We start from the raw sequence: 24,428 nt of genomic DNA, 5'->3' as shown, positions 1-24,428 counted from the left end.
GGGGCGACGGCAACATTGTTTCAAGTTGGACAAATTGACAAGAGCTGGAGATACACTGCGTTCCATCCCGACCTGGGGCCGCGGTGCCCGGCGGTGTCTCTTCCTCTTCCGCCCTCCAGAGCCGGGGCCCGCCTTTTGCAGGGTTCCCAGGCCCTCGCTCCAAGGCCGGGCTGACCCGACTCTCTAGCGCTTCATGGAGAACTTCCAAAAGGTGGAAAAGATCGGCGAGGGCACGTACGGAGTTGTGTACAAAGCCAAAAACAAGGTGACGGGAGAAGTGGTGGCGCTTAAGAAAATCCGTTTGGACACGTGAGTGGCTTCTGTACCTGGGACTCCTAACTGAGGAGCTCTTTTGAGTGCCCCCCTCCGCAGGCGGGCAGTGGTCCAGAGACCGGAAGGTAGTAAGAAGGGACTTTTTTTGAAGTGGGAAGGTGGGTTGGGGGACCGACTAAAGAATTTCCCCAGGGAAAGTATAGTGTGCGTTAGAATCCACGGAAAACTTCCCCTCCAAACTGAGCCGGGTGATGCCCCCAAACGTGCAATGTGACAGACTCAAGATGAGGAAGGAGGCCTTGGGGCTGGGGTCCAGAACTCCCCTTAGAGTTGGTTTTCGGAAACTAGTGAAGAGCACCTTTCTGAATGAAGGGCCTTCCTCTCTGCCCCAACCCCACCCTCATCTTAGAATTCTTTACCTATTTCAAAGGAATGGCAGTTGAACTTCACTGGCCCCTCTGGGGAGGCTGGGTGCTACTCCCTCATTTTTTCTGTTACCTTCTCTCTGCTTCACCTTCACCAGGTGGCCTCACTTAAATACCTTTGGAAAAGAGGAAATGATAACCTTAATGTGTCCAAAAGCTAATCCCTGCTCCACCCAGGAATTAACTCCTTCAGCACTCTTTCTATTTTCTCACTGTCCTTGGGTCGTGCTTCCTTTGGGGGAAAGAAACGACTGGCCTGGGAGAAAAGGAGTATTTGTAACCAAATTCCCATCTCTGCTCTCCCAACCCCTCCAAGTGAGACAGAGGGTGTACCCAGTACTGCCATCCGAGAGATCTCTCTGCTTAAGGAGCTTAACCACCCTAATATTGTCAAGTAAGTATACCTGGGAAGTGGTCTGATAGCAAAGGGGTATGAGTTCTGTCTGTGTAGTCTGAGCATTTCTCTCTCACCTCCACTCCGGACCTCCCTTCCCTAGGCTGCTGGATGTCATCCACACAGAAAACAAACTCTACCTGGTTTTTGAGTTTCTGCACCAGGATCTCAAGAAATTCATGGATGCCTCTGCTCTCACTGGCATACCTCTTCCCCTCATCAAGGTAACACTTCTCATCAACTCCTCCCCAGGATGATCATGTCTTGGGGGGACCAGAGGTAGGCAATTCAGACTGAGTGATGATTTGTGATCTTGGTTCCCTTCCCAGCCCTCATCTTTCCCCCTACACACACACACCCACATACACACACCTTTTGTGGTTCTTTCTCTGCTCGTTATGTTCACTAACCCTAGGACTGGGCAGGAGAATCAAGCCCAAGTCCAGTGCTGTCCAGTCGATTCCGACTCATAGCGACCCTATAGGACAGAGTAGAACTGCCCAATAGAGTTTCCAAGGAGCGCCTGGCAGATTCCAACTGCCGAACCTTTGGTTAGCACCTGTAGCACTTAACCACTGTAGCAGGGTTTCCAGGAGGATCAAAGAAGTTAAATTTCTAGTGAGTCAACTTAGCAGCACAGGTGGGAGGTCAGAGGAAACTCTGGATGAATGAAATTTGAGGGCATTTGTCGGTTCCTTCAAAAAGCCTTTCCACCTGTTGCTTGGTGGGAGTAGTAGCCAGTGAGTCTGTTGTCTGTTTTAAGGCTGGATTCTTTACTCCTTGAGTAACTTTTAATCTTTTTACAAATGTTTATTCAATGTACTGAGTCCTTGGGTGCCACTGTATAGAGTTTGGCTACTTACGAAAAGGTTGGTGATTAGAATCACCCAAGACGTGCCTCAGAAGAAAGGCCTGGCAATCTACTTGCAAAAGATCATAGCCCTTGAAAACCCTATGTACAGTTCTACTCTGAAACACATGTGGTTGCCATGAGCTGGTATTGACTTCATGGCAACTGGTTTGGTTTTTGGTTTTATTCAATGCATATTTATTGAATGCCTTCAATGCAAAACTGAATAAAGCCTGGTCTTTATCTTCACTGGGCTTACACTCCAATGGGAGAAATAGTTTGCTACATGTAATTCTAACCCAAAGGTCCCTGGGTGGTGCAAATATTTGCACTCAGCTGGGAACCAAAAGGTTGGTGGTTCGAACCTACCCAGTGGCACCGAGAAATGGCCTAATGATCTGCTTCTATAAATGTTACAGCCAAGAAAACCCTATGGAGCAGTTCTACTCTGTAATAGATGGAGTCTCTCCAGAGTCAAAAACCAACAACACAACAAAAACAAAATCAACAAAAACATGTAATTCTAATCCAATAGAGTAAGAGCTTTGGGGGCACAGAGCCCTAATCTGCTCCCTGTGTTGGAGAAACTCAGTCCTCTCTCTCTCTCTCTCTCTCTCCTTTGTCAGAGCTATCTGTTCCAGCTGCTCCAGGGGCTAGCTTTCTGCCATTCTCATCGAGTTCTGCACCGAGACCTCAAACCACAGAATCTGCTTATCAACGCAGAGGGGGCCATCAAGTTAGCAGACTTTGGACTAGCCAGAGCCTTTGGAGTCCCTGTTCGTACTTACACCCATGAGGTGAGTCCCTCTATGCTTTTCTCTGAGCTCTGCAGAGGTGATAACAAGTGCATTCACAAAATTACTAAAAATATCTGGCCAGCTGTTTCTCTGTCTTAGTAGGTGGAAAGAATCTCTGATACCCTAAGAGATCTTAGAGAATGCACAGAATTCACTTGTGGGGCTTGTGGGGCCACCTGAGCTTAGATAATGCCAAATCAGGATAGCTGAATAACGGGACACCTTTAAAATCATGACTATTTGTCTTAGATTTTCCAGGAAAGTCTCACACTGGAGGTTCAGAAAATATGGTCTTTAGAGCCATGGATTGGAGTCCTGGTGGCGCAATGGTTAAGAGCTGGGCTGCTAATCAAAAGGTTGGCAGTGTAAATCCAGCAGCCGCTTCTTGGAAACTCTATGGGGCAGTTCTACTCTGGCCTAAAGGGTCTCTGTGAGTTGGAACTCACTCGACAGCACATGACCAAACAACAGTGCCAGGATAAGGCTCTGGGCTAAGAAATCATCTGTAGTCATCTCAGTTAGGGGAAATCAGAGGGCGAGAAGGATGGAGGGAAGGAAGCTATGTATTAAGAGGCTGAGAGTTTTGGAGAGCAATGGGATGTAGGAATTTCCATGCCCTACAAACCATCCCTTCCCTCCCTACTCTTGTGCCCGCCAGGTGGTGACCCTGTGGTACCGTGCACCTGAAATCCTTCTGGGATGCAAATACTACTCCACAGCTGTGGATATCTGGAGCCTGGGCTGCATCTTTGCAGAGATGGTATGTAGGCATGCCCGGGTTCCACCCAGCCCACTCCTCCCCACATCTAAGAACAACAGAACTAACTGTTGATTCAGACTCATGGCCCTTCTGTCCCCCTTGGGGATCTCTCTAGAGTTGTACCAAGGACGAGGGGGTAGATAGGACTGTTGCCCCTGATGTCAACCACAATATTAGAATATCCCCAAACAGCCTCACCATCCAGTATGCATCTCTTATCCCCAAAATACGCTAAATCATTTCTGCAGCTATTTTAGCTTCAGTCTGCGTATATTTGGAAAAATGATTTCCATTTAGCACCTCCTTCGTTTGGCCTGTAGATCATGTTGTAGGGTGCAGAAATGTGGTGAAGCCAACTGTATTGACCTTATCCACACCCTTAATTTAAACTGCAGACTTAGCTCATGTGCCCCCTCAATCTGTGGCTTTTCAGACTGAAGAATCTGTGGGAGTGCCCAATCTCTTTAATACAACAGCAAAGTGAGCCGAATTTTCAAATCATATCAGCAATCTGTTTTATGGTCCTTTATCTGGGTTATAACTGGGGGCTTAGAGACTATTAGCATATATATACGTATATATATATAATATATTTTCCCCTAGTACATTACCTTACAATTGCCCATATTCCTCTCTCAATTCATCAAAAAATATTTGTTAAGCACCTAGTGTGTACCCAGCACCATGCTAGGTGCTGTGGGGAACACAGAAGAAATGGAAGACACAGTCTCTGCCCGCTGTGCTCCTATCTAGAAGTGGCTGCATCACAAGGAGGGGGGATGACCGCAGTGTCTACCCCACACCCCGTGAGTGGCTTGGGATCCCTTTGCTACGTGTCAGTGGCACCCCAGACATTCACCCCCTCCCAGCCCCATCCAGCTTTGGGGATCTGCAAAGCCATAGTTGGGGGAAGGAAGGAGGGGGTGAGGAGACAAATGAAGGGACTTCATTGTCTCAGGCTCTCTGTGACTGACCCCATGAAAGGCCTTGGGGAGGGGGGAGAGTCATGGGGCCCTGCTGACCTTCCACTGCCTGTGGGAACCTCTTTTCTATAGGGGGCAGTTTTGACTGACGTCAGTGTGGATCTTGGCCTCTCCTCTCCCTGTTCTCAGGTGACCCGCCGGGCCCTATTCCCTGGAGATTCTGAGATTGACCAACTTTTCCGGATCTTTAGAACTTTGGGGACCCCAGATGAGACAGTTTGGCCAGGAGTTACTTCTATGCCTGATTATAAGGCGAGTTTCCCCAAGTGGGCCCGGCAAGATTTTAGCAAAGTTGTGCCTCCCTTGGATGAAGATGGACGAAGCTTGTTATCGGTGAGAGTGGAGGGTGGGCACCTGCTTCCCCTCATTTTCTCCCCAACAGCATAGTTTTTCCATTACGAAGGAAGGATGAGACCCTAGAATCTGGATCTCAGTGTTCCTTAGCCCCTCTCTGTACCCTGAGAGGGTTTGGATGTGGGAGGAGGGAAATGGAAACTTTGCCTTGGGTAAAAAGAATTCTGGTTTCCTGATTTCTCTGAATCCTTACTGCCTACCTAAAAAAAACCTAGTCCGCTATTATATCAACTGAAGTCAGTATACATCTGTCTTTCCTTCCAGCAAATGCTGCACTACGACCCCAACAAGCGCATTTCAGCAAAGGCAGCTCTGGCTCACCCCTTCTTCCAGGATGTGACCAAGCCAGTACCCCACCTTCGACTCTGATGTCCTTCTTCCAGCCCCCACCCCCAGTTTCACCCCCTCCTCCAGTGTATGCCTGACTTGGGTTGGCTCTGGGCTATTTGGACTCAGGTGGGCCCTCTGATCTTGTCTGACTGCCTTAACACCCACCTTACCCTCTTGGCCAGCCAGCTCTGGGGATGCAGGGAGTGGAGGAGAAAGAGGGATGGAAATGAAAGGGAGTTTCAGTATTAGATGCACTTAAGCCAGCCTCTACAACCCTCTTCTCCTCTTCTTAGTCATTACTGAGGAGGGCCAGTTTACAAAAACAAAAAAGACTAACTCTTCTCCCTGAACTCCACATTGGGTTTGCCATCCCAGGCCATTTCTGAGTGCCCTGTAATTGTTATTTTTTGTGTTTGGGGTGACAAGGCCCCCCAAGCCTCCTGCTGCCAATGCTTTTGTAAGGCCAACTGATAGCAGAGGGCTAAGTTGGAACTTTTGAAAACCAAGCAAAACAAAAACACAGAGAGGTGTCAGTTTTAAGGAATTAAGTTAAGAAATAGATCCAACCAGTTTATGCCCTAGTTTTAGTGTTTCACCTCACCTAACAGGCCGGGAGGCTCAAGATCCAACTCTGGTGGGGCTGCAGTAAAAATGACTGCTCCCAACCCCCTTGTCTGCCCCTCCTATGGCCAAGAGGAATGTGGGAGTTTCTAGGACAGGATTTGTATGGCATCCAGGCCTGTTGTTTAACTGAGGCCTTTATGAGGCCGGTGAGAGATGTTTGAATTTTTCTTTTAGGATTCTTAGTCCTTTGGTTGCCAGGGATCCCTGTTCCCATCTTCTTCTGAAAGCCACCCCCACTCCAGAAATGGAAGTTAGGATTTAGACATCATTTTGAGAATGTTGAGACTTTTTCAGGGCTGTGACTGAGCAGGGGCATTGGGAAAAGTATTTCTTTAAAAGAAGGATGAACAATTATATTTATATTTCAGGTTATAGTAGTTTTTAAAATCTGTGGGGGTTGGGGTAGGGAGATTTGTTGCCACACACACCTTGGGGTTTTGTAATGTAAATGTTTTAAAAAAAAAGTATTTTTTTCTTTTTATGATTTTGTCTCTTCCTCCACCCCTTATCCTTCAATGTTCTTGCAATTAACATTATTTGTAATTTAGTTTGTAATTCATTAAAAAAAAAAAATGTTCCTGGTTTTGTGTAGTTTCATCTCTTTCCTCAGCTACTTTTACTTATTTTACTGAAAGAAGAGTGTACCTGAGAGAATATAAATGTGTATGTGTGATAACTGATTTCAGATCCTTGTTTCCTAATCTCTCTTTGTGCAGGGCTACCCACTCCACCCCATTCTGGGTTCTTTTGATACAGTTGGGATAGTAGTGAGAGTGGGCAAAGTATTTTCCTGCCCATTTACAGATGGGGAAACTGAAGCTCAGAGAGGCTAGGTAACTTTCCAGATCTCACAGGTATTAAGTAGAATAACCACAGTGGTGGGAAGAGCTCAGCTCTTTCTAATTTCAAAGCCTGTGTATTTCCCACTTCACTGTCTCCACGCACCTGCATCCTCCCAACACACACACACACACACACACACACACACACACACACACAGTCTCTCTCTCTCCTCCCAACACACACACACACACACAGTCTCTCTCTCTCTGTCTCCATGGGAATTCACGTTAACACTGCATTTTCCAGAAAACTACCTGCTTTTCTTTTTCCTTGCACATCACAAACAGCAAAGTTTTCTAAAGATGTTTTTATTCACATCTACATACGATTCAGAAAACAATTGCTTATATGAAAAATTCTTGTAAAGGGGGTAAAGCGTCTCCAAGCTATCGTTTCTCCTCGTTGCCATTGTCTCACCCCACCAAAAAACATCTGAGACCGCCCGCGGGTCACTCGAAAAACTCCTGTCCTCTGAGGCCCCACGAAAAGGAGGAAGCACTGACGTGAGGGTTACTTAAATTCCCAGGCTCCAGGTCCTTAAGAGAGGTATTTCCCTTAACACCCGCGAATTTGTCATAGAGGGCGGGGCACTAGAATCATCCCCCCGCCAAATCGGGGGGGAGGGGCGAAGGTCAGTACTGGCCTTCCTAGGGCTTCTCTCACCCCGCCTTGCTTGCCAGTCAACTCCACAATTGTCGCTGTACTGGTTAAAGGTTCACTTTGGCCCGCCTCCATCGCTCACCTGATTAGATGTTTATGAGTCAAAAGGCGGGGTCATGGGGTGTCGGGAGCTTGTTGGTTGATACATACGCCTGTCAGCGATGTACCGCCCCCGTCTCAAGGGTCTCACTCTTTAATGGCTCTTCAACTTGTCCATCTTGACGGATTCTCGCCTTCTATTGGTTTGGAGCCCCGCCTGTTCAGTCCTCTATTCGTACTCTTTGGTGATAGCGCCGAAAGAGGGCTGCCTTTCTCCAGAGGATTGGCGGGTGAATGCACATATCACCCTCCCCCGACGGTAGGCGGGTAATCGCGCTATTGGCTGGGGCCCCCGCCCCAGCGCGAGGAGGAGGAGGAGGAGGGGGGTAGGAGGGTTTGGTTGAGCTGCAGCTGTTTGTCTGTTCGACACAGGCTTGGGCCCGACGGGGGAGACGGAGCCCCAGGTACAAGGCTGGTGGAGCCCAGAAGGGCAGGGGCGGAGGCGCCGGGGAGATAAGGGCGGCCTGGCCTGAGAGTGGGGGCGGGTCTGGGCCTAAGCGAGGGCGCAGAGTGGCCCACTGGCGAAGAGAGAAGGGGGTCGGGCCCCGGGAGGCCTAATGGGGGCGCTGAGGAGGGGGCCGGGCGAGCTGGAAGCCCGAAGTTAGTGAGGGGGGAGGCGACCGGGTGCTGGCCGCGGCCGGATCCGGGCCGGGCGCGGAGGCTCGGGGCTGGTGTGAGGGCAGGGGCAGGCCTCTTTAAACAGCGCTGGAGAGGGAGGAGCTGAGGGGAAGGGACCGGGCAGCGGTGAGGTAAGCCCATTTGCCGGGAAGTGAGGAGGGGTCAACCTGACGCCCGGGTTCCGAGGGTGACCGGGGCGCAGGGTCTGTCTGAGAGATGTCTAACTGGAAGGGCCTGAGAAGGGTTCTTAGTTGGGTAAGGGGCATTATTTTCAGGGACAGTGTCTATTGTGAAAAGAATTGAAGGGACCCGTAGTTGAACCAAGAGGGACTTGACTTCAGGGAGGGAGAACTGAGGCGAACGAAGAAAGCTTTACTAATCTAGAAAAGAAGTTGGGGAAAGGGAAGCAGGGCCTGATATCAGTTAAAAGAGTTGGTGGGAATGCTGAAGCTGGACTGGAGGCTCTGGGTCTTGGGAGTACTCACTTTTTTGTTCCCATTAGCATTGGGATATAATAATTTGTAGTTTTCGCCACTGCCAGGGTAGGGATTGAAGACAGAAGTACTTTTTATTTTGTGATTGTTGACTGCTCCAAACTCAGCCCTTAAACTTTCCTTTGGCCTCATAGCTGGTTTGAAAAAACAAATTTAGACGCTACTATTTCTGTTTCTTCTTACCTACTATTTCATGTCCTGTGAAAAAGCTAAGCTGCCTTGGGGGATGTTTTGTCCATTTCTTTCCCACTTAATAATATGGCCTAGAATGGATACTGTATCTCTGATCTAAAAGTGGGGGATCGAAGGGATTTCATTATCTGCATTGAAAAGGGGCTTAGGGATCCCCAACCATCAAGAGATCTTCTGACTATAGTTGGTGAAACTTTTGTTGAACTTAGTCTTGGGTATTTCCCGGACAGATAATGGAGTTAGGTAGAACAAAGCCTGAAAATATGAGCTGATATCACTGAAGGCAGCTTTTGGGAGAGAAATTCCGTTCCAGAAGGTTGGCATCACCCCTTGTTCTTTGTCTTCTTCTTCAGGAGCTGGGGTTTCTGTGCTCCCAGAAAGTTGGGTCAAACAGTGAGGTATTTGGGGAAAGGAGTGAATAGAGAAAAGGAAAATGGATTACTAAAGCAGAGAGGGCCCCCCCCATATATTTTTAATGGTCTGCTGACCTTCTTAGTGCCCCATAGATTGGAACCTGTTGTACTTTCCCAATTGTACTTCCTCTTTTTCCCCTTCATACCAGTGTATTTTATCATTAGAAATTTCATTTTAATTACAAAATATGTGCATATTTTTAAATATTCAGGCTATACCGAAGTATAAAAAGCATAAGTCCCTCCACACATACCCCACTCTCTTTTTCTTTCAGAAAGGTCAGAGATAAGCGACAGCAAATCAGACTAATCTTGCTCTGGGGACGTGCTACCAGAGGCAATTCTGTTGTCATGTTCCCACCAAATTTCTGTTTCTCATTCTTTCCAGTTTTCCCTTCTGGGCTGGTAGTCTGCTATTTATTGTGCTCCTTTCCCAGTTTATTTTCATTGTCTGCTTGCTGTCAAACTCAGGCAAAGATCTGTACTCTGGGTTTCATTCACCTTCTTAAATATACACATACCCCAGTTGTGCTCTGAGTGTCCTAGGAAATGCCCAAATAAATGCGACCAAAACTTTTTTCTCTTTTATGGGCAGGAAAGAAATATTAAGGTAAATAATTTTGCTTGGGACAAGTACTGGTATCACTGCTAATGTGAGGAATTTGAGACCTCTGTCTTTCTGGTTCATGGTCTGCACATTCAGATTATATGACTTAACCCAGAAGATGATGGTTCTCCTAAGGAACCCCTGTATCTTTCTTTCTGTAGTGATTTTAGAAGCCCCCAGGTTTCTCTGGGTTTGAAATTGGTTTTCCTCTGAACCTCAAGAGTAAAGCTAGGGCATTTCTTAAACCAGTTGTGGTCAAACCATGGCAACCCCACGTGTGTCAGAGTAGAAAGAACTGTGCTCCATAGGGTTTTCAGTGGCCGATTTTTTGGAAGTAAATTGCCAAGCCTTTCTTCTGAGGCATCTCAAATCTTTTGTTTAGCAGCCCAGCAGGTTAACCATTTGCACCACCCAGGGACATTTCATACTACCACTTTATTAATTGAATTTGTCCTTACTGGCTTTAGATGCCCTCTAATGTATCTAGTCTTTGTACAGTGCCTATCAGAAACCTTGATTTTTGTCCCCCAGGAGATTTTATTTTCTCACCTGCAAAGCCAGTCCTAGAAAAAAATACGTAAATGTAGATTTTTGTTTTTTTTAAATCCTCTTTAGCCTTTGCCATTTTCTATACCCTGGTGGTATTCTGTCCCTTCTTTCTTTATGTCCTTTTGTTTTTTCTACCTTCCCTTTAACAAAACGCACTTTTAAGAAAATATCTGGAATTGCCCCATACCAAAAACCAAACCAAACCTGTTGCCATCTAGTCGATTCCAACTTACAGCGACCCTATAGGACAGAGTAGAACTGCCCCATAGAGTTTCCAGGGAGTGCCTGGTGGATTCAAACTGCAGACCTTTTGGTTAGCAGCTGTAGCACTCAACCACTGTACCACCAGGGTTTCCAAACATAGACCTGGAGTTGCAAAAACATACATGGAGAAGAGGGCCATCCCATTACCCTTGAAGTCATACCCCATATAGTCTTGCTCTTACTTTGTCTAGGTGCAAGGATTACCCTTTTATAGTTTGCTTGTTTGTGTGCACTGATAAGAATTTGGCTTCGGAGAAGGAGGCCTAGGGTAAGAGAATCAAGTATATAGCCAGCTCCCCAATTCCCTGATTAGACCGGAAAAGTAACTGAAGTATGAGACATTGAACTTAAAATAAGGAAACGCAGCAGCCCTCTGGGAGGAAAGATACTACAAAACCCTACATATTACACTCCCACTTCCCAAGAGTGTTTTAGGAAAGATTTAGTCATTGACTGAACAGTAACTGAGCTGAATAAGGAGCCACCAGGTGAGCAAAGTGTGTGCTGATTTCTGGGCCAGGCTGTAGCTTCTGTTTAGGAGCAGTAAGTACTTTTTCAGAGTGTCTCCTGGCTGTGTGGTGGTAATGATTTTTTTTTGTAATGTTTCTCAAGTTCAGGAATTAATAGAAGGATAACGACCCAAAGCTCTTTGACCACTGAGCATCAACTGAAAATTCATGGAACTTTGTTTTTAGCTGCAGTTGCCTCAGTGTTAGGGTGGGAGGGCCACATATTGGGTGTGATTAAGCCATCTGAGGCATAGTAACGGGTGACAGGAAAAGCAGTTAGCCCATGTGAGTTGCAACAGCACCTTGTGGGCTGGGTTCCAAGGGAGAGAATTAGGTCTCTGGGGTCTATTAAAAACATTCCCAAATGGAACTGAGTACAAATCTATCCAGATGGCATGGATGGGAGAGGGAGGCAGAATTAGTTTTGCTTTAATTATTTTAAACATTTATGAGCACCTACTAGGACCATGCTCTGCTCTGGAGAGTCAAGATTACATTAAAAACCGTCCCATTTTTTGAGGCATTTGAAAAGTTTAGCAAAGCAGACAGACACAGACAACTTAATCTAATGTGATAAATGCTATGACAGAAATGCAGTCTTTTTTTTTTATTATTTTTTGTTGTTAAGAATGTACACACAGAACACACACCAGTTCAACAATTTCTACATGTACAATTCAGTGACATCGATTACATTCTTCAAATTGTGCAACCATTCTCATCCTCCTTTCCAAATTATTCCTCCCCATTAACATAAACTCTCTGGGCCCAAAGTTTCCTATGTAACCTTTCAAGTTGCTGTTGTCAATTTGATCTCATATACATAGTTCTTAAAAGAGCACTGTCCTCAAGGCAGACGTTTGTTACTAGTTAAGCTAAACTGTTGTTTGGTTTAAAGAAAACTTAGGGGGTATTTTTGGTTTAAGGTTTAAAGATTATCTCAGGGCAATTGTTTAAGGGTTTCCAACCTCCATGGCTCCAGAAAGTCTGGATTCCATGAGATTTTGAAATTCTTTCTGCATTTTCCCCTTTTTGATCAGGATTCTTCTATAGAATAGAAATACAATCTTAACACTATGGGACTTCTGAGGAAGCAGTGATGACTTCTGCTGGGGTGAGAGGGTAATTATGTAGGATTTCACAAAGAAGGTGATATTTGAGCTTGGCCTTAAAAGATATAAGTTTGCTAGGCAGACGTAGTGGGGAAGGGCATTCCAATCTTTCCTAGGTCAATAATAGGGAGTTTGTAGTGCCATGCCGATAAGAGATTAGTATGCTTTTTGCCTCTTGAAATATATAAGGGAGAGGGTGGGGGAAGAGAAGGGCTTTCTGATTTAAACCAGTGACTTATTGGATAACATTGGATCAACACAATGAAATTGCTGAGCCAAGTAGTGGAACTCTCAGTTCAAGATTTTGGGAATTTTTGGGTCCAAAGAAAGTTGGAGAGGAGTTGAAGGTATTTCCTGGTCTTTGCGCTGTCTTCCCTACTCACCAAATCTCATTAATCCCAAAGCCTGTTGAATCCTGCAGAGGTTACCTCTTGACTCTCTGTTGTTTCCCATTGACTTTTCTCTTTTCCAGCTGTCCTGGCAGGGTTTGGTCAAGATTTTTTAGAGAGGCATAGTAATGACTGAATCCTTCTATGAGAACGATATGGGACTACAGTTCCCAGAGAAGGCCTGGGTCTTTCTAATTTGTTTATAGTCCCAAAACAAGTATTTATCTAAGCTGAATAGAGATAGAAACTATCTAGTCTAGGTCCTTGTTCCTGTCCAGGTCCCCTCATCAGAGATTAGCATCTCCTGCTTCCTAAAGAAGTTGTTGTTAGTTGCCATCAAGTCAGTTCCAACTCGTGGTGACCCATGTTGTCAGAATGTTATACTCCATAGGGCTTTCAAGGCTGTGGCCTTTGGGTGGGTTCAGACTGCCAACCTTTTAGCTAGTAGTCGAGCACTTAACCGTTTGTGCCACACAACGGCTCTTAAGAAGTACAGTGTTATAATAGCGGGCATATCTGAGTAGGAGCCCTGGATTTGCTACTAAGCAGCTGTGTGATAGCTGGCCGTATGGTAATACCTGACAAGTTGATTAATTTTATGTGCCTCAGTTTCCTTACCTGTAAAATAAGGAGGTTGGACTGATGACCTCTAGACTTTTATCTTTTATCTGGCTGACTGACCTTATAGGGCTGACATTTGGGACTTGGCTAGACTCCAGTGGCTGTGTACAGGGAGTTCCCTCTCTATTGATGATAGACGTCTAGAGGCTTCATCTGTAGTTGGCGTACATAGTTAAAAAGTAAAAGGGGGCTGTGAGGAGTGGAGTCTTGCTCTAGCTGAGATTTAGCAGGCTAAGAAACTTTTTCTGTTATGCCTGCTTTGCTGTGCTGCTTGGAGAGCTGCCCACATTAAAGAACCTGCCCCTTCAGCCAGCCTCCACCTCCCCCACTCCCCAAATGGTCTGCTGCAATGGTCAGGCCTCAATCCTCCTTAGTTAATGGGTCATTTGATAAGCTGTTCTTGTGGAGCTGTGCTTCTAACGGAAGTTAAATCTGATTTCTTCTCTTTTGAGCTGAAAGAGTTGGAGGGAAGAATAACCTGCTCATTATCCTTTTTTTGCCTCAGGTTTTAAGGTAATAATCATCACATCACTTGACTAGTTGGTTATGGTTTATTTTTTGCCTTTGAATGGATTGCCCATTGCCAACTCTTAGCAAAAAAAAATCACCAAAAAAAAAAAAAAAAAAGAAGGGGGCATGTGATCAATTGTATCCTGCGCATATTATTTCATTTCTGTACCCCTGATCTTTTAAGAGCCTAGCTATTGCATAAAAATATGATAACCCTTATAAAAATGTTGAGATTAAAGCTCAAGTCATGGAGATGGGCAGCCCATCAATTACCGTGAACAAAGAAGGTAGGAAATAATCTTGAGATGACACGTGGGATGGGAGGTAGAATTTTCTATCCCAGTAGTTACCTATCTATGGCAATCCAAGGTTGCTTAGTAGCAAGAAAGTTTGCTGTGTCTGGGCTCTGGCTTGACTTCCCATCTGTGGGGGTGAACGACAAGGTTTTTGCAGTCCGAGTAGTCTGTGGCTGTTTCCTATCATCACACTCCCACAACCCCCTACTGCTTTCCTAGGCCTATAGTGATGTATCTGGCCATGAGAATTCAGTCCATTTTAACTCCCATATTTTCATATTGCAGAGGAGTAACATTGAGGCTTAGCGTTCGGCCCCTTGGATCACTTGCTTTGAACTAGATAAAAATGTGAAGGAATAAGCTGAAGAAACTAGTACCTTTTCCTGTTGTTTCTTGAGAGCATGCTATACGTATGTTACCTGAAGGAAACCTCATCAGCTTATTCATCTGTGCTATTTTTTGCCTATTACATCATCTGTTTTAGAGTTAAGATGGTCTATCTTTTGTATATAAAACAACACATATTTTTAAAAATAATTCATCCTTACAGATGCTGAGAAGCCCTAAGAGAATTAAATTTCTTAAATACTCCCAGAACTTTGGAAGTGAATTCAAATTCCACTCTTTGCTACTTTCACTTATTTTTCCCCCCTAAAAAGATCCTCATGTATAAGGAAGCTGGGGCTCAGAAAGGCAAAGGGAGTGAGTATCCTGAGATCACAATGGATTAAGTGACAAAGTAGAGAATAGAACTCAGGCTTGCCTGATTTCATAGCCCTTACCCACTACATGGGACTGCCTCTGTCTAGCTTGGCTCTTCTCACTTTCATAATTGCTCTAGAACTTTAGCATCAGAGTTCGGGATCCTCAGACTTCTGGAGAGCTATATTCAGTTCTCATCTTAATTGCATCTAGAAGTACTCTAGTAGTAACCATAGCTATAGGCAGGCAAGTGACTAAACTTCCCTCCCATCCCTACTAGCCCAGTTTTCAGCATCAGGCCTCTTCAAAACAGTGTTTTGTAAACTTTTTTAACCATGACTCATAGTAAAAAAAATAAAATAAAATAGGTTTTACATCATAACTCAGTGTATGCACATATACATACACACACAAATAAAACACAATTTCACAGAATTCTTCTTATTCTTACTGCTTGTAATGTACTTGGTATTTTTTGTTCTATTTCTTTTTTTTTTTAAATACTGATTGATCATGAGCCTCCAAGTGATTTCAAGGTCACTGTTACTTTACAGAAGGAGCCCTGGTGGCACAGAGTGGTTAACAGGGCATTGAGCCAGTTCTTCCTGGTTCAGTCATGGCTGAGGAAGCGAAACAGGAACAGACCTGAATTTTTACAATTTAGGTGATCTGGAACAATAACCAGAACAGGAAAAATTACAGGTCAAAGCCCTGGAATGGGAGACTCGGAAGAGGCATAGTGAGCCCTTTCAGGAGCCTGATGCATGAGACTGGATTATTCAAAGGGCTGTGGAGAGCTACACACATTCAAAGCACATGGTTAGCTTCCATCTTTGAAAGGGCCACTGCTGTTTCCTACTCTACTCAGAATCCCTCAGGCAAGAGATTTGGTTGCTATGCAACGCATATGCTGCCCTTGTTTTCTACGAGAGAGATTGGGTTTTTGGCAGGGCTTCAACTGTAATTTTTACCATTCCGGTTATCGGTTATTGTTCCATTTCACCCAAATTTTAAAAATTTGGGTCTGTTCCAGTTTCGCTTCCTTGGCCATGACTGAACTGAGAACCAGTTCGAAGCCCTGGTGATTAAGTGCTTGGCTGCTAACTGAAAGGTCGGTGGTTCAAACCCACAAGCTGCTCTGCAGGAGGAAAATGTGGCAATCTGCTTCTGTAAAGATTACAGCCTTTGAAACCCTATGAGGCAGTTTTACTCTGTCCTATAGGGTCACTATGAGTCAGAATTAGCTTGATGGCAGTAGGTTTGGGGGTTTTTTTGTTTTTTATTGCCTTACAGCCTACAGTTTGGGAAACACTCCTCAAAAGTTTTGAGGATGAAGAAGAGCTAAAGAATTGTGAACAGTGGATAAAAGGCTAATTAACACTGACTCCTGTAGTATTGGTTCCCAGAATTTTGGACTTCATGGACTAATTAAAAATTTAAATTTTGAGGTTTTTATTTTTTCCAAGTAAGGTTTAGAAAGCGCACTACTGTCTTTCAACACAATTATTTTAAAAACAAATCCCCCCAAAAAGTGGCGTAGAGAACTATTTTTAAAATATATTCACTGTTGGAAAAAAAAACTGTAGAATGAAAAAATTGGAATCTTCCACATACCACCATCTTCAGTCCCACTCTCCTCAGAGCTAACCACTGTTAACAAATAGCGGTGTATCCTTCATGCCTTTTTCTGTGTAGAATTTTGTTTTGCTTTACAGAAATATGATCTGATCATGTGTTTTGTTCAGCAACTTTTTTTTAAACTTGAAGGTTTTTTCATGCAATATATACAAATTTATTTTATTCTTCAAAAGAGAATTGATGCTGAGAATGCAAGAAATTAGAAATCACATAATAAAGGATACTCTTAAGCTGAATAAATTTAGCTTTATGAAAAACTTGCTATATTGTCTATCATTTCATCATAGACAAGTGAAAGCTTCATCACAAAATGGCACATTTTTCTGTGGATACTTGGGACTTAGGGGCCGAGAGGACTACAGAAAAACTAGTAGGATCAGAATAATTTGTCACAGTCCTCTGTTGTAACCTAGTCTATCGTGGGACTGAGTTCTCACTTCTATCTTTAGTCCTCTGTTAACTTCCTGTTCACATCCCCTTTTTTTCCTCTGTTTCTTTCTCTGTAGCCCATTCATATGTGGCTGCCTTAGGAATATATTGATAACAACTAATATTGAAATATACTTTAAGATAATAAGTTGATGTTTTCTGTGAACCAGTGCCACTAAGTAATATCTATTATGTATTCACACCTTGCTAAATCTTTCACTTAAATCTTCATGGCTACTTTCTTTTTTTATTGTGTTTTAGGTGAAAGTTTACAGCTCAAGCTAATTTCTCATTCAAAAATTTATGCACATATTGTTTTGTGACATTGGTTACAATCCCTACAATATGACAGCACACTCCCCCTTTCCACTCTGGGTTCCTTGTGTCCATTCATCCAGTTCCTGTCCCTTCCTGCCTTCTCATCCTGTTTTTGGGCAGGAGCTGCCCATTTGGTCTTGCATATTTGGATTAAGAAGCACATTCCTCATGTATGTTAATTTTTTTATATATGCCTGTATAATCTTTTTCTGGGAAGTGGGCTTCAAAAACAGTTTCATTTCTGGGTTAGCAGAGTGTTAGGGCTCACAGAACCAAGAGATGTTCTTGATGTCATATTAATAATTAGTAGCTTAATATTTATTGAACACTTACTTTATGGTACATACTGTTTTAAGTTCTTTCCATGATTCATCTCATTTAATCTTTACAAGTACTCATAAGGGTATTGTCCTCATTTTACAGATGAGGGAAACACTTTAGTCACTTTCCCCAAGGTTACACAGCAAGTAAGTAGAAGAACTGGAAAACAATCCCAGAGAATTGAACCCTAGAGCCTATGTTCCTTTGTATGTTTTTCTGTCTTTACTGTCTAGTAAGTAGGATTGCTGAGATTTTAACCTTGATTTGACTCCAGAGTCACTCACTGTAATGGCAAAATAATGTTTCTTCACATACTCCATAGAGTATGATGTCTGTAGAGCACCTAGGATCAACTTTAGAGAAGGGAATGATGAATTTGAACAAGCAAAGTATAACCCAAGCAATGCTTAGGTTTTGAAGAGAGGCTTTGCCTGCTGTGATCATGCTACCTCCTTGTTGATCTCATAGCTCCTTTCTTTCCCCTTACTGTCAGGATGATGAGATATACTCAGGTTTGAATGATTTAAGTCTAAAGGTCCCAACTTCTCTCCCCCTTCCCACCAGCTTTCCAGGCCCTCTTGGAAGGTAGAGAAAGTTGATTCAGTTTATTCTTTGATCAAATATTTATTACTTGAAGACTTATCCCCTATACCATCCTCTGGGAACTCCTGAATGTGTTCGGAAGGCACACCTTCTTTCTCTGCCTCTAATTTGGAGGGCTACAGCTGTTAGGCCCGTTTGGTTCAGAGGGTAATCTAATCCTCAAGCACTAGAAAGACAGATGCAAGTTAAGAGTAGGTCAAGCTTACTGACTCTTAGATTTGATAGACTTTCAGACTTGGAGAGGTGGCAGAAGCAAAGTGAAAAAGTGGATACTGAATGTGCCCTGTTGATTGCATTTCCCTTTCTATCTTGTGCCTCAAGAGTTCAACCAGAAATGAGAATGAATAGGTTTTCTGACAATAGGACCCTGGTTAGATTTTCAGAAATGACTTGTCAGGAGGACTGGTCATATGTGAAGGCTACAGAGCCAGAAGCTACCCTTCTACCTTTAGGAAGGGTGACTCTTACCTGGTGTCCTTACAGTAAATCTCTCATTTTAATAGCTGAGGGGGCAAGGAGATACTGGGGATCCAGGCTGCCTGTGGGTGGATCTGGATTTTCTTCAGGCCAACTGATTTGCTACAATTAAAAAAAACTTTGAAGATTTGGTAGGAGTTAATGGGGGATTAAAAACTTTTCTCCCTTTCACAGTTTTCATTCTCTCCATTTCAGTTCCTTTGGTAGTTGGAGATGATGTGGTAGAGCAAACTACTTCAGATGCAGTTATTTTACTGTTCCCGCTCTTACCACTGAGTGTCAGCTGCCTGGGACCCTCTTGGAGGTGACACCTTTCAATGGTGGATGATTACAAGAGCTAAATCCTCCTAGGAGTAAGGAAATGAAGAGATTCTGTCCCTTCACTATAATGTGCTTACAGCTGCAACTGCCTTGTGTCTAATTTTACCCTTTTTCTTTTTTTGTTGCAGGACTGTTGAAGCTTGGAAACCCCTTCCCCTTCCCCCCTCCCCCTTTTGCCGCTTTGTGGCACCCCCTTCCCTCTACCCTCTCCCACTCTGATAACCTGGCCATGACTAGCAGAAGCACAGCCAGGCCCAATGGGCAGCCCCAGGCCAGCAAAATATGCCAGTTCAAATTAGTCCTGCTGGGGGAATCTGCAGTGGGGAAGTCTAGCCTGGTATTACGTTTTGTCAAAGGGCAGTTCCACGAGTACCAGGAGAGTACCATTGGAGGTGAGTCCTCAGGGAAAGAAGAGGTTCAGTGTTCAGGAACGCTTTTGAAATGAGATCTAGTGACCTCATTTTTGAGCTGGCCCTCTTAGCCCCATTCCTTTCCCCAGGAATGGAACCTTTTTATAAAACAAACATTTAAAAAATTGTTGTAATACCAAAAAGCAAGTATATATGTTCATTCTCTTGCTTCCTAGAAGAAAAAAAAGTTAGCCTTTGAGCACCAAGAAAAGCACTAATTTCTTATCTCAATCTACCTTTCTCCTCCCACTCTATCATCTCAATCCCAGGGAGGTTCAGCTGACTATCTTGAGTAGGGTTGGTTTGGAGCAGTGATTCGTAATCAAAGATGTACATCAGAACCACCTGGGGAGGATTTACTAAAATATGGATGCTTGGACCCTACCTTAGATCAACTGATTAGTATGGGGGGAGGTAGGTTGGTGGCAGCAGTGGCACAACCAGGGAGGCAGGCAGGCATGTGTGTGTCTGGAAATGCTCCTTAGGTGATTCTGATGCACATTTCTGGTAAAATAGAGGCTGGAAGTAAACAGAAAATGTTAATGGCATCTGTCTTTCCTACCTTTGCTACCCTCTCCCTGCCACTACCCCAGATAGGGTGCTAATTTAATAAAAGATCTTTTCTAAGAACTCCCGTATTATTCCTTCCCCCTTTTTACTAGTCACCTTGGAAATGTGGTGTTCTAGACCAGCAGAAGGTAATAAAAAGTAACAACATTATGATGGTAGAACCTGCCATCAAGCTTTAATATTTTCTAATCAGTTCTTGATGTAGCTTTCTTCTGAAGCTTATATCTCTGTTACTCCCCTGTTTTGTTTAGAAGAGGGATGACTCTGTTAAGGTACCATTTCTTCTCTCTATCCCTTATGGCTTATGATGTTCCCCATTCCTTGGCCAGAGATACTTCTGGCAGGAATGACTTAGTTAAGGACAGTCTTAATCTGGTTCCAGGACCTATATATAAGGAGGAGAGCACTAAACCTCTTCCTGTAGCTAAGTGGTCTGGGTGGTGACTGGTCTTTGACTGAGAGCGGAGGTATTTTGAAGGGGGGTAAGACGTTCCTGATCATCCTCCCACTTACAACTTCTTCCCCTCCATTCTCTCATCCATAGCGGCCTTCCTCACCCAGTCCGTTTGTCTAGATGACACAACAGTCAAGTTTGAAATCTGGGACACAGCTGGGCAGGAGCGATACCATAGCTTGGCCCCTATGTACTACAGGGGTGCCCAAGCTGCAATTGTGGTTTATGACATTACTAATCAGGTAAGTGGGCTGAGTCCTTGCCCTTATAGCAATTAAATTAGTTGGGGGAGAGAAAACAGGTTCTTGAAACAGCAAAATAAGAGTACAGATTATGCTTCCAAGTGCCAAGAAGACAGAGTTGATGAATTATCATAGACAGGTGGTTTCAGAGAGTTAAGACCTCCTGGAAGAGGTGAGTTTTGACATTGGGTTTTGAAGGTGATGGATGTGGGTTGGTAGTCATTCCAGCCTAACCATGCTCTTCCTCATGTTTTCCTAGGAAACCTTTGCCCGAGCAAAGACATGGGTAAAGGAACTACAGCGACAGGCCAGTCCTAGCATCGTTATTGCCCTGGCAGGAAACAAAGCTGACCTGGCCAACAAGCGCATGGTGGAATATGAAGTAAGATGGCCCACAGTGTCCCTATCTGACACATTCCCTCTGTGCCTGGGACCTTTTTCTTCCAAACCTATTTCTGAAAACCTCATCTGAGGACATTTATCGTCTCATACCCCAGTTGAGCACCAACTTAAATACAGCAACATTGTGACCCTAATGACAGCCAGGAGATTTTAGAGGAGTCAGAAGAAAATTCCAGAGCACGGGGTAGGGCAGTACCAGCTGTGGAGGTATGAGTTTGAAACAGGAAGGAGGGAACAATTGAGTGTGAGGCCAGAGAGTATTCAAGGGTCAGAACCTAAAAGCCCCCAGCTAACTTATCCTCTCCTGCCCATAAGATTCCTGACATCTGCTTGTTGGACTGAGTGGTCTAGAGATCTGGCTTTTCCTTGTGAGAGTCACCAAAATATGGGTCCAGGGCCATCTGGCTCATAGCGGGCAATTAAAGGGAAGGAACCTAGGATACTGAGTAACTCTGGTGCCCATGAGAGTGGAAAGGCAATACTTATTCCCACCTTATATTCTGAGCACCAGTACACTCCACCCCTTGCAGGAGGCCCAGGCGTATGCAGATGACAACAGCTTATTGTTTATGGAGACTTCAGCCAAGACAGCTATGAACGTGAACGATCTCTTCCTGGCAATAGGTAAGGTCAGAGCAGCCTGAGGTCTTCCTGTCTTTTTCCCTGCCTCTCGGCAGGATCTTAGCTAACCCAAGTTCTATGGATAGGTGGGAGTGTTTCCAGTTGTAAAAACTTCACATATGGAAATACCTTAAGTTTCCTTTGTGGTATATAGCCTCTGTCATTTGGCTGCAGTTTTAGCCTCCTTGTCTTCAATGTTATTTGCAAAGAGTGAACCCCCTCTCCTTTTCAGAACATTCTTTTAATCTCTCGATTTTCCTGTCCCCTTCTCCTCCCCCACCTAATAGCCATTTTTTGCGGGGGTGAGTGAAATGTACTATACTTTGTTCCCTTCTCTTTTTATCTCTAGCTAAGAAGCTGCCAAAGAGTGAACCCCAGAATCTGGGGGGTGCAGCAGGCCGAAGCCGGGGTGTGGATCTCCATGAGCAGTCCCAGCAGAACAAGAGCCAGTGTTGTAGCAACTGAGGGGGTGGCTAGCAGCAAACAAGTATGGAGCTAGCACGAGAGCTAAGAAATAACCTCCATCCCTACCCCTCAGCACACAGCCCCTACGGTAACAGCACACTGAGCCCTGGCTCCCAAGGGCTGACTCCTGACAGCTCCGTCATGGCACTTTTTAATGCTTCAGCAACCAACACCAGGCAGCTGTTGCCACTGGCCTCTTACCCCCTACTCTGGGGCTTGGGGGTCAGATCCCCCTGGGACTTACCTTCCACAACAAACTTTCTTCACTTTGTATTATAGGTGCAAGACAGTGACCTACTTATCTTTCCTTCTCTTCCCCAGCATTCCTCCCCATTTTTTCAGAAAACACTTTTGTCTCTTGCCCCTTCCCTCTGTCTGCTCTTGGTCAATCCGTGTTCTTGACCCCCTTTTTCTCCTTTCCCCAGGATGGAGAAGGTGGTGAACCCAGGAACTGAGGAAGAAGGTTTCCAGTTCAGTCACATTAAGGGCCCTGGGGGAGAGTAAGGCTCACAGCAGGAGGGAGTAAGGAAACATTTTGTTTTTACTTGTTTGGAGTTTGTCCTATTTGAAAACACTGCAGTATCCATGAGTTGGCCTTGTGGAGGGTGTTTCTAGCAAGAGATGAGAATGGGAAGGCAAGCTCTCTGGCACCAGGTGGGAGTGGTGTTGAGTTAGCCAACTGGGCGGAGGCGGAGAAGGAGGTGCAGTGTCTGCGGTGGCTCTCCATCTCCCCAAGGCCTGTTTCCCTTCACCCAGGCTCTTAGGTAGCTTCTTCCCCGTGGTGGGGATTGGAGCCCAGAGTCCTCCAAAGAATCTTCACTGGTTGCCTGCATCTTTGGCTCTGCTGTGGTCTGATTGGAGGAGGGACTAGTTTCTGATACCCATCCTCTGATTTATACATATGCATTTTTTTCTCTGGCCTTTAAATGGGCCCTAGTCACCATATCCCCCTGCAGTTTGCACTTTAATTGATGGTATTTCAGTTGGGATACTTGTTTTATGGGATTTTTGATTGATTCACATACCCTCCTACCTTCTTCTTAATTAAATGGAATCCCAAGTGTATATGAAGTTTGGGGAGGGGCTGGAGAGAACAGTACTCTAACCCAATCTTCACTGCTAGGTTCCTCCAACTCTGATTCTTAATCTGTATTCTAGCCAGCCTAGTTCTTAAGTGGAGGTTTGCCTTGCCTGGAGAGTTAACTGAGCAACTCAGGAGTAGAGTCAGGATAGCATAGGCCAGGGTAGGAGAGTGAGGAGGGGCCAGGTAAGAGGGAGGAGTTTTCTCTTTTTCCAGGGTTCACATTCAATCTGATATGCATTACCATGTTTTTTCTACTCCCTGTAAATAGGTGTGATCTTTATTCCTACTGTACAGTCTGTTCTATCCCCCACTTCCCATCAGGCCCTATTTCTTTTCTCCTTTGTAACGTCTTCAGTTTAGTCCCTCTACCCCTATCTCCATTCTTACCCTCTATGCATCCTTGTACCACTAGGGGCTAGTACCACAGAGGCCTGCTTGTGGCCCCCTTATGTCATACCCCTGTTCCTGTGGACAGGGAATAACTAGCACTGAAAGGTACCTCACAGTTGTCTCACACCATCAGAGGGCTTTTGTCCTTTCTAGATCTCTAGCCTCTCTTCATAGCCCTCATCAGGTGTTTTTAGGATATCTGTGGGAAGCCATCAAGGCAAGAGAGAACTCTAGGCTCCTTGTTTTTCCAGCTTAGATTTGGGGAAGAAAGATGGGAATGCCACAGTGATCAAGGATTGGGTCCTCTGCCCTTGCAGACTGCCTTCTGTCCCAGAGCAGCTGAGAAATCCATGAAGCTGAGATTTTGAAGAACCAGCTTAGGTTCTTCCACTTAGGCCTCAATTCCTCTCCTTTTCCAGGGGCAGCCTTAGTTCCCATGGCCCTGAAACATGTATTTTCCCTAGCACCCACTAGCCCCAAAAGCACCCAGTGCATCCTTTTTATAAGTGGAAGAACTAGGATGGTCTCTGAGTTTCTTAGAAATGAAGTTGAAGTTCTTTCTCTGAGCACCTTTCCCCATGGAGCAGGAGTGAAGATGTTTCATGGCCTTGGGGCTGGGAAACCATTTCCCCTGGCTCCTCTGCCCCTCCCCTCTGCCTGCCCCTCCACCCTCACGAACAGGATTGGCCTTAGCTTCTGGGCCTGTCTGCTGCCTCACCCCTACTTCTACAAGCTGTTCTGCTTTCCTTTGAGCTCTGTGGGCTTGGGGATCTTAGGTTTTTATTTCCCAGCTCTTCATTTTTTCTTCTGATCAGTTTTTTTTTTTTTTTTTTTAATTAAGGGGGGTACCTTTTTTTTTTTTTGCTTCTAAGAAAGAATTTGCCTTTTTTTTCCCCCTTTGTCCGTCTCCTTTGGGTCCCTCTCCTAACATAACAATCGTGGTAACAGAATGCAACTGCTGATTTACCGATGTATTTAATGTAAGTAAAAAAGGGAAAAAAAAAGTATTGAAGTG

The 24,428-nt window shown here is 44.7% G+C and overlaps 2 protein-coding genes across 5 annotated transcripts; both read left to right on the top strand.

Moving 5' to 3' along the window:
* The first annotated feature begins 6 nt into the window (after positions 1-6).
* Positions 7-6,386, top strand: CDK2 (cyclin dependent kinase 2). 2 transcript variants are annotated; one of them, XM_010597877.3, is made up of 8 exons: positions 7-309; positions 1,015-1,092; positions 1,196-1,316; positions 2,569-2,739; positions 3,398-3,499; positions 4,162-4,305; positions 4,612-4,815; positions 5,101-6,386. In XM_010597877.3, the coding sequence occupies exons 1-8, from the start codon at positions 194-196 to the stop codon at positions 5,203-5,205; spliced, it is 1,041 nt and encodes a 346-aa protein (XP_010596179.1). In that variant the 5' UTR covers positions 7-193; the 3' UTR covers positions 5,206-6,386. The 2 variants fall into 2 exon arrangements, with proteins under 2 accessions (XP_010596179.1, XP_003405164.2); XM_003405116.4 differs by lacking the exon at positions 4,162-4,305 and having other exon boundaries at positions 10-309; positions 5,101-6,385.
* Positions 6,387-7,669: 1,283 nt separating this feature from the next.
* On the top strand, positions 7,670-24,420 carry RAB5B (RAB5B, member RAS oncogene family). 3 transcript variants are annotated; one of them, XM_064284089.1, is made up of 7 exons: positions 8,094-12,479; positions 18,486-18,505; positions 18,907-19,167; positions 20,300-20,451; positions 20,711-20,833; positions 21,384-21,477; positions 21,824-24,420. In XM_064284089.1, the coding sequence occupies exons 1-7, from the start codon at positions 12,412-12,414 to the stop codon at positions 21,937-21,939; spliced, it is 834 nt and encodes a 277-aa protein (XP_064140159.1). In that variant the 5' UTR covers positions 8,094-12,411; the 3' UTR covers positions 21,940-24,420. The 3 variants fall into 3 exon arrangements, with proteins under 3 accessions (XP_003405165.1, XP_064140159.1, XP_064140158.1); XM_003405117.4 differs by lacking the exons at positions 8,094-12,479; positions 18,486-18,505 and adding an exon at positions 7,670-7,796 and having other exon boundaries at positions 18,904-19,167; XM_064284088.1 differs by lacking the exons at positions 8,094-12,479; positions 18,486-18,505; positions 21,384-21,477 and adding an exon at positions 18,672-18,807 and having other exon boundaries at positions 18,904-19,167.
* The last annotated feature ends 8 nt before the right edge of the window (positions 24,421-24,428 follow it).

Source organism: Loxodonta africana, chromosome 4, assembly GCF_030014295.1.
Source record: "Loxodonta africana isolate mLoxAfr1 chromosome 4, mLoxAfr1.hap2, whole genome shotgun sequence".
Lineage (NCBI taxonomy): Eukaryota > Metazoa > Chordata > Mammalia > Proboscidea > Elephantidae > Loxodonta > Loxodonta africana.
The sequence above is the reverse complement of the archived record's forward strand: the minus strand, read 5'-3'. Positions and strand labels throughout refer to the sequence as shown.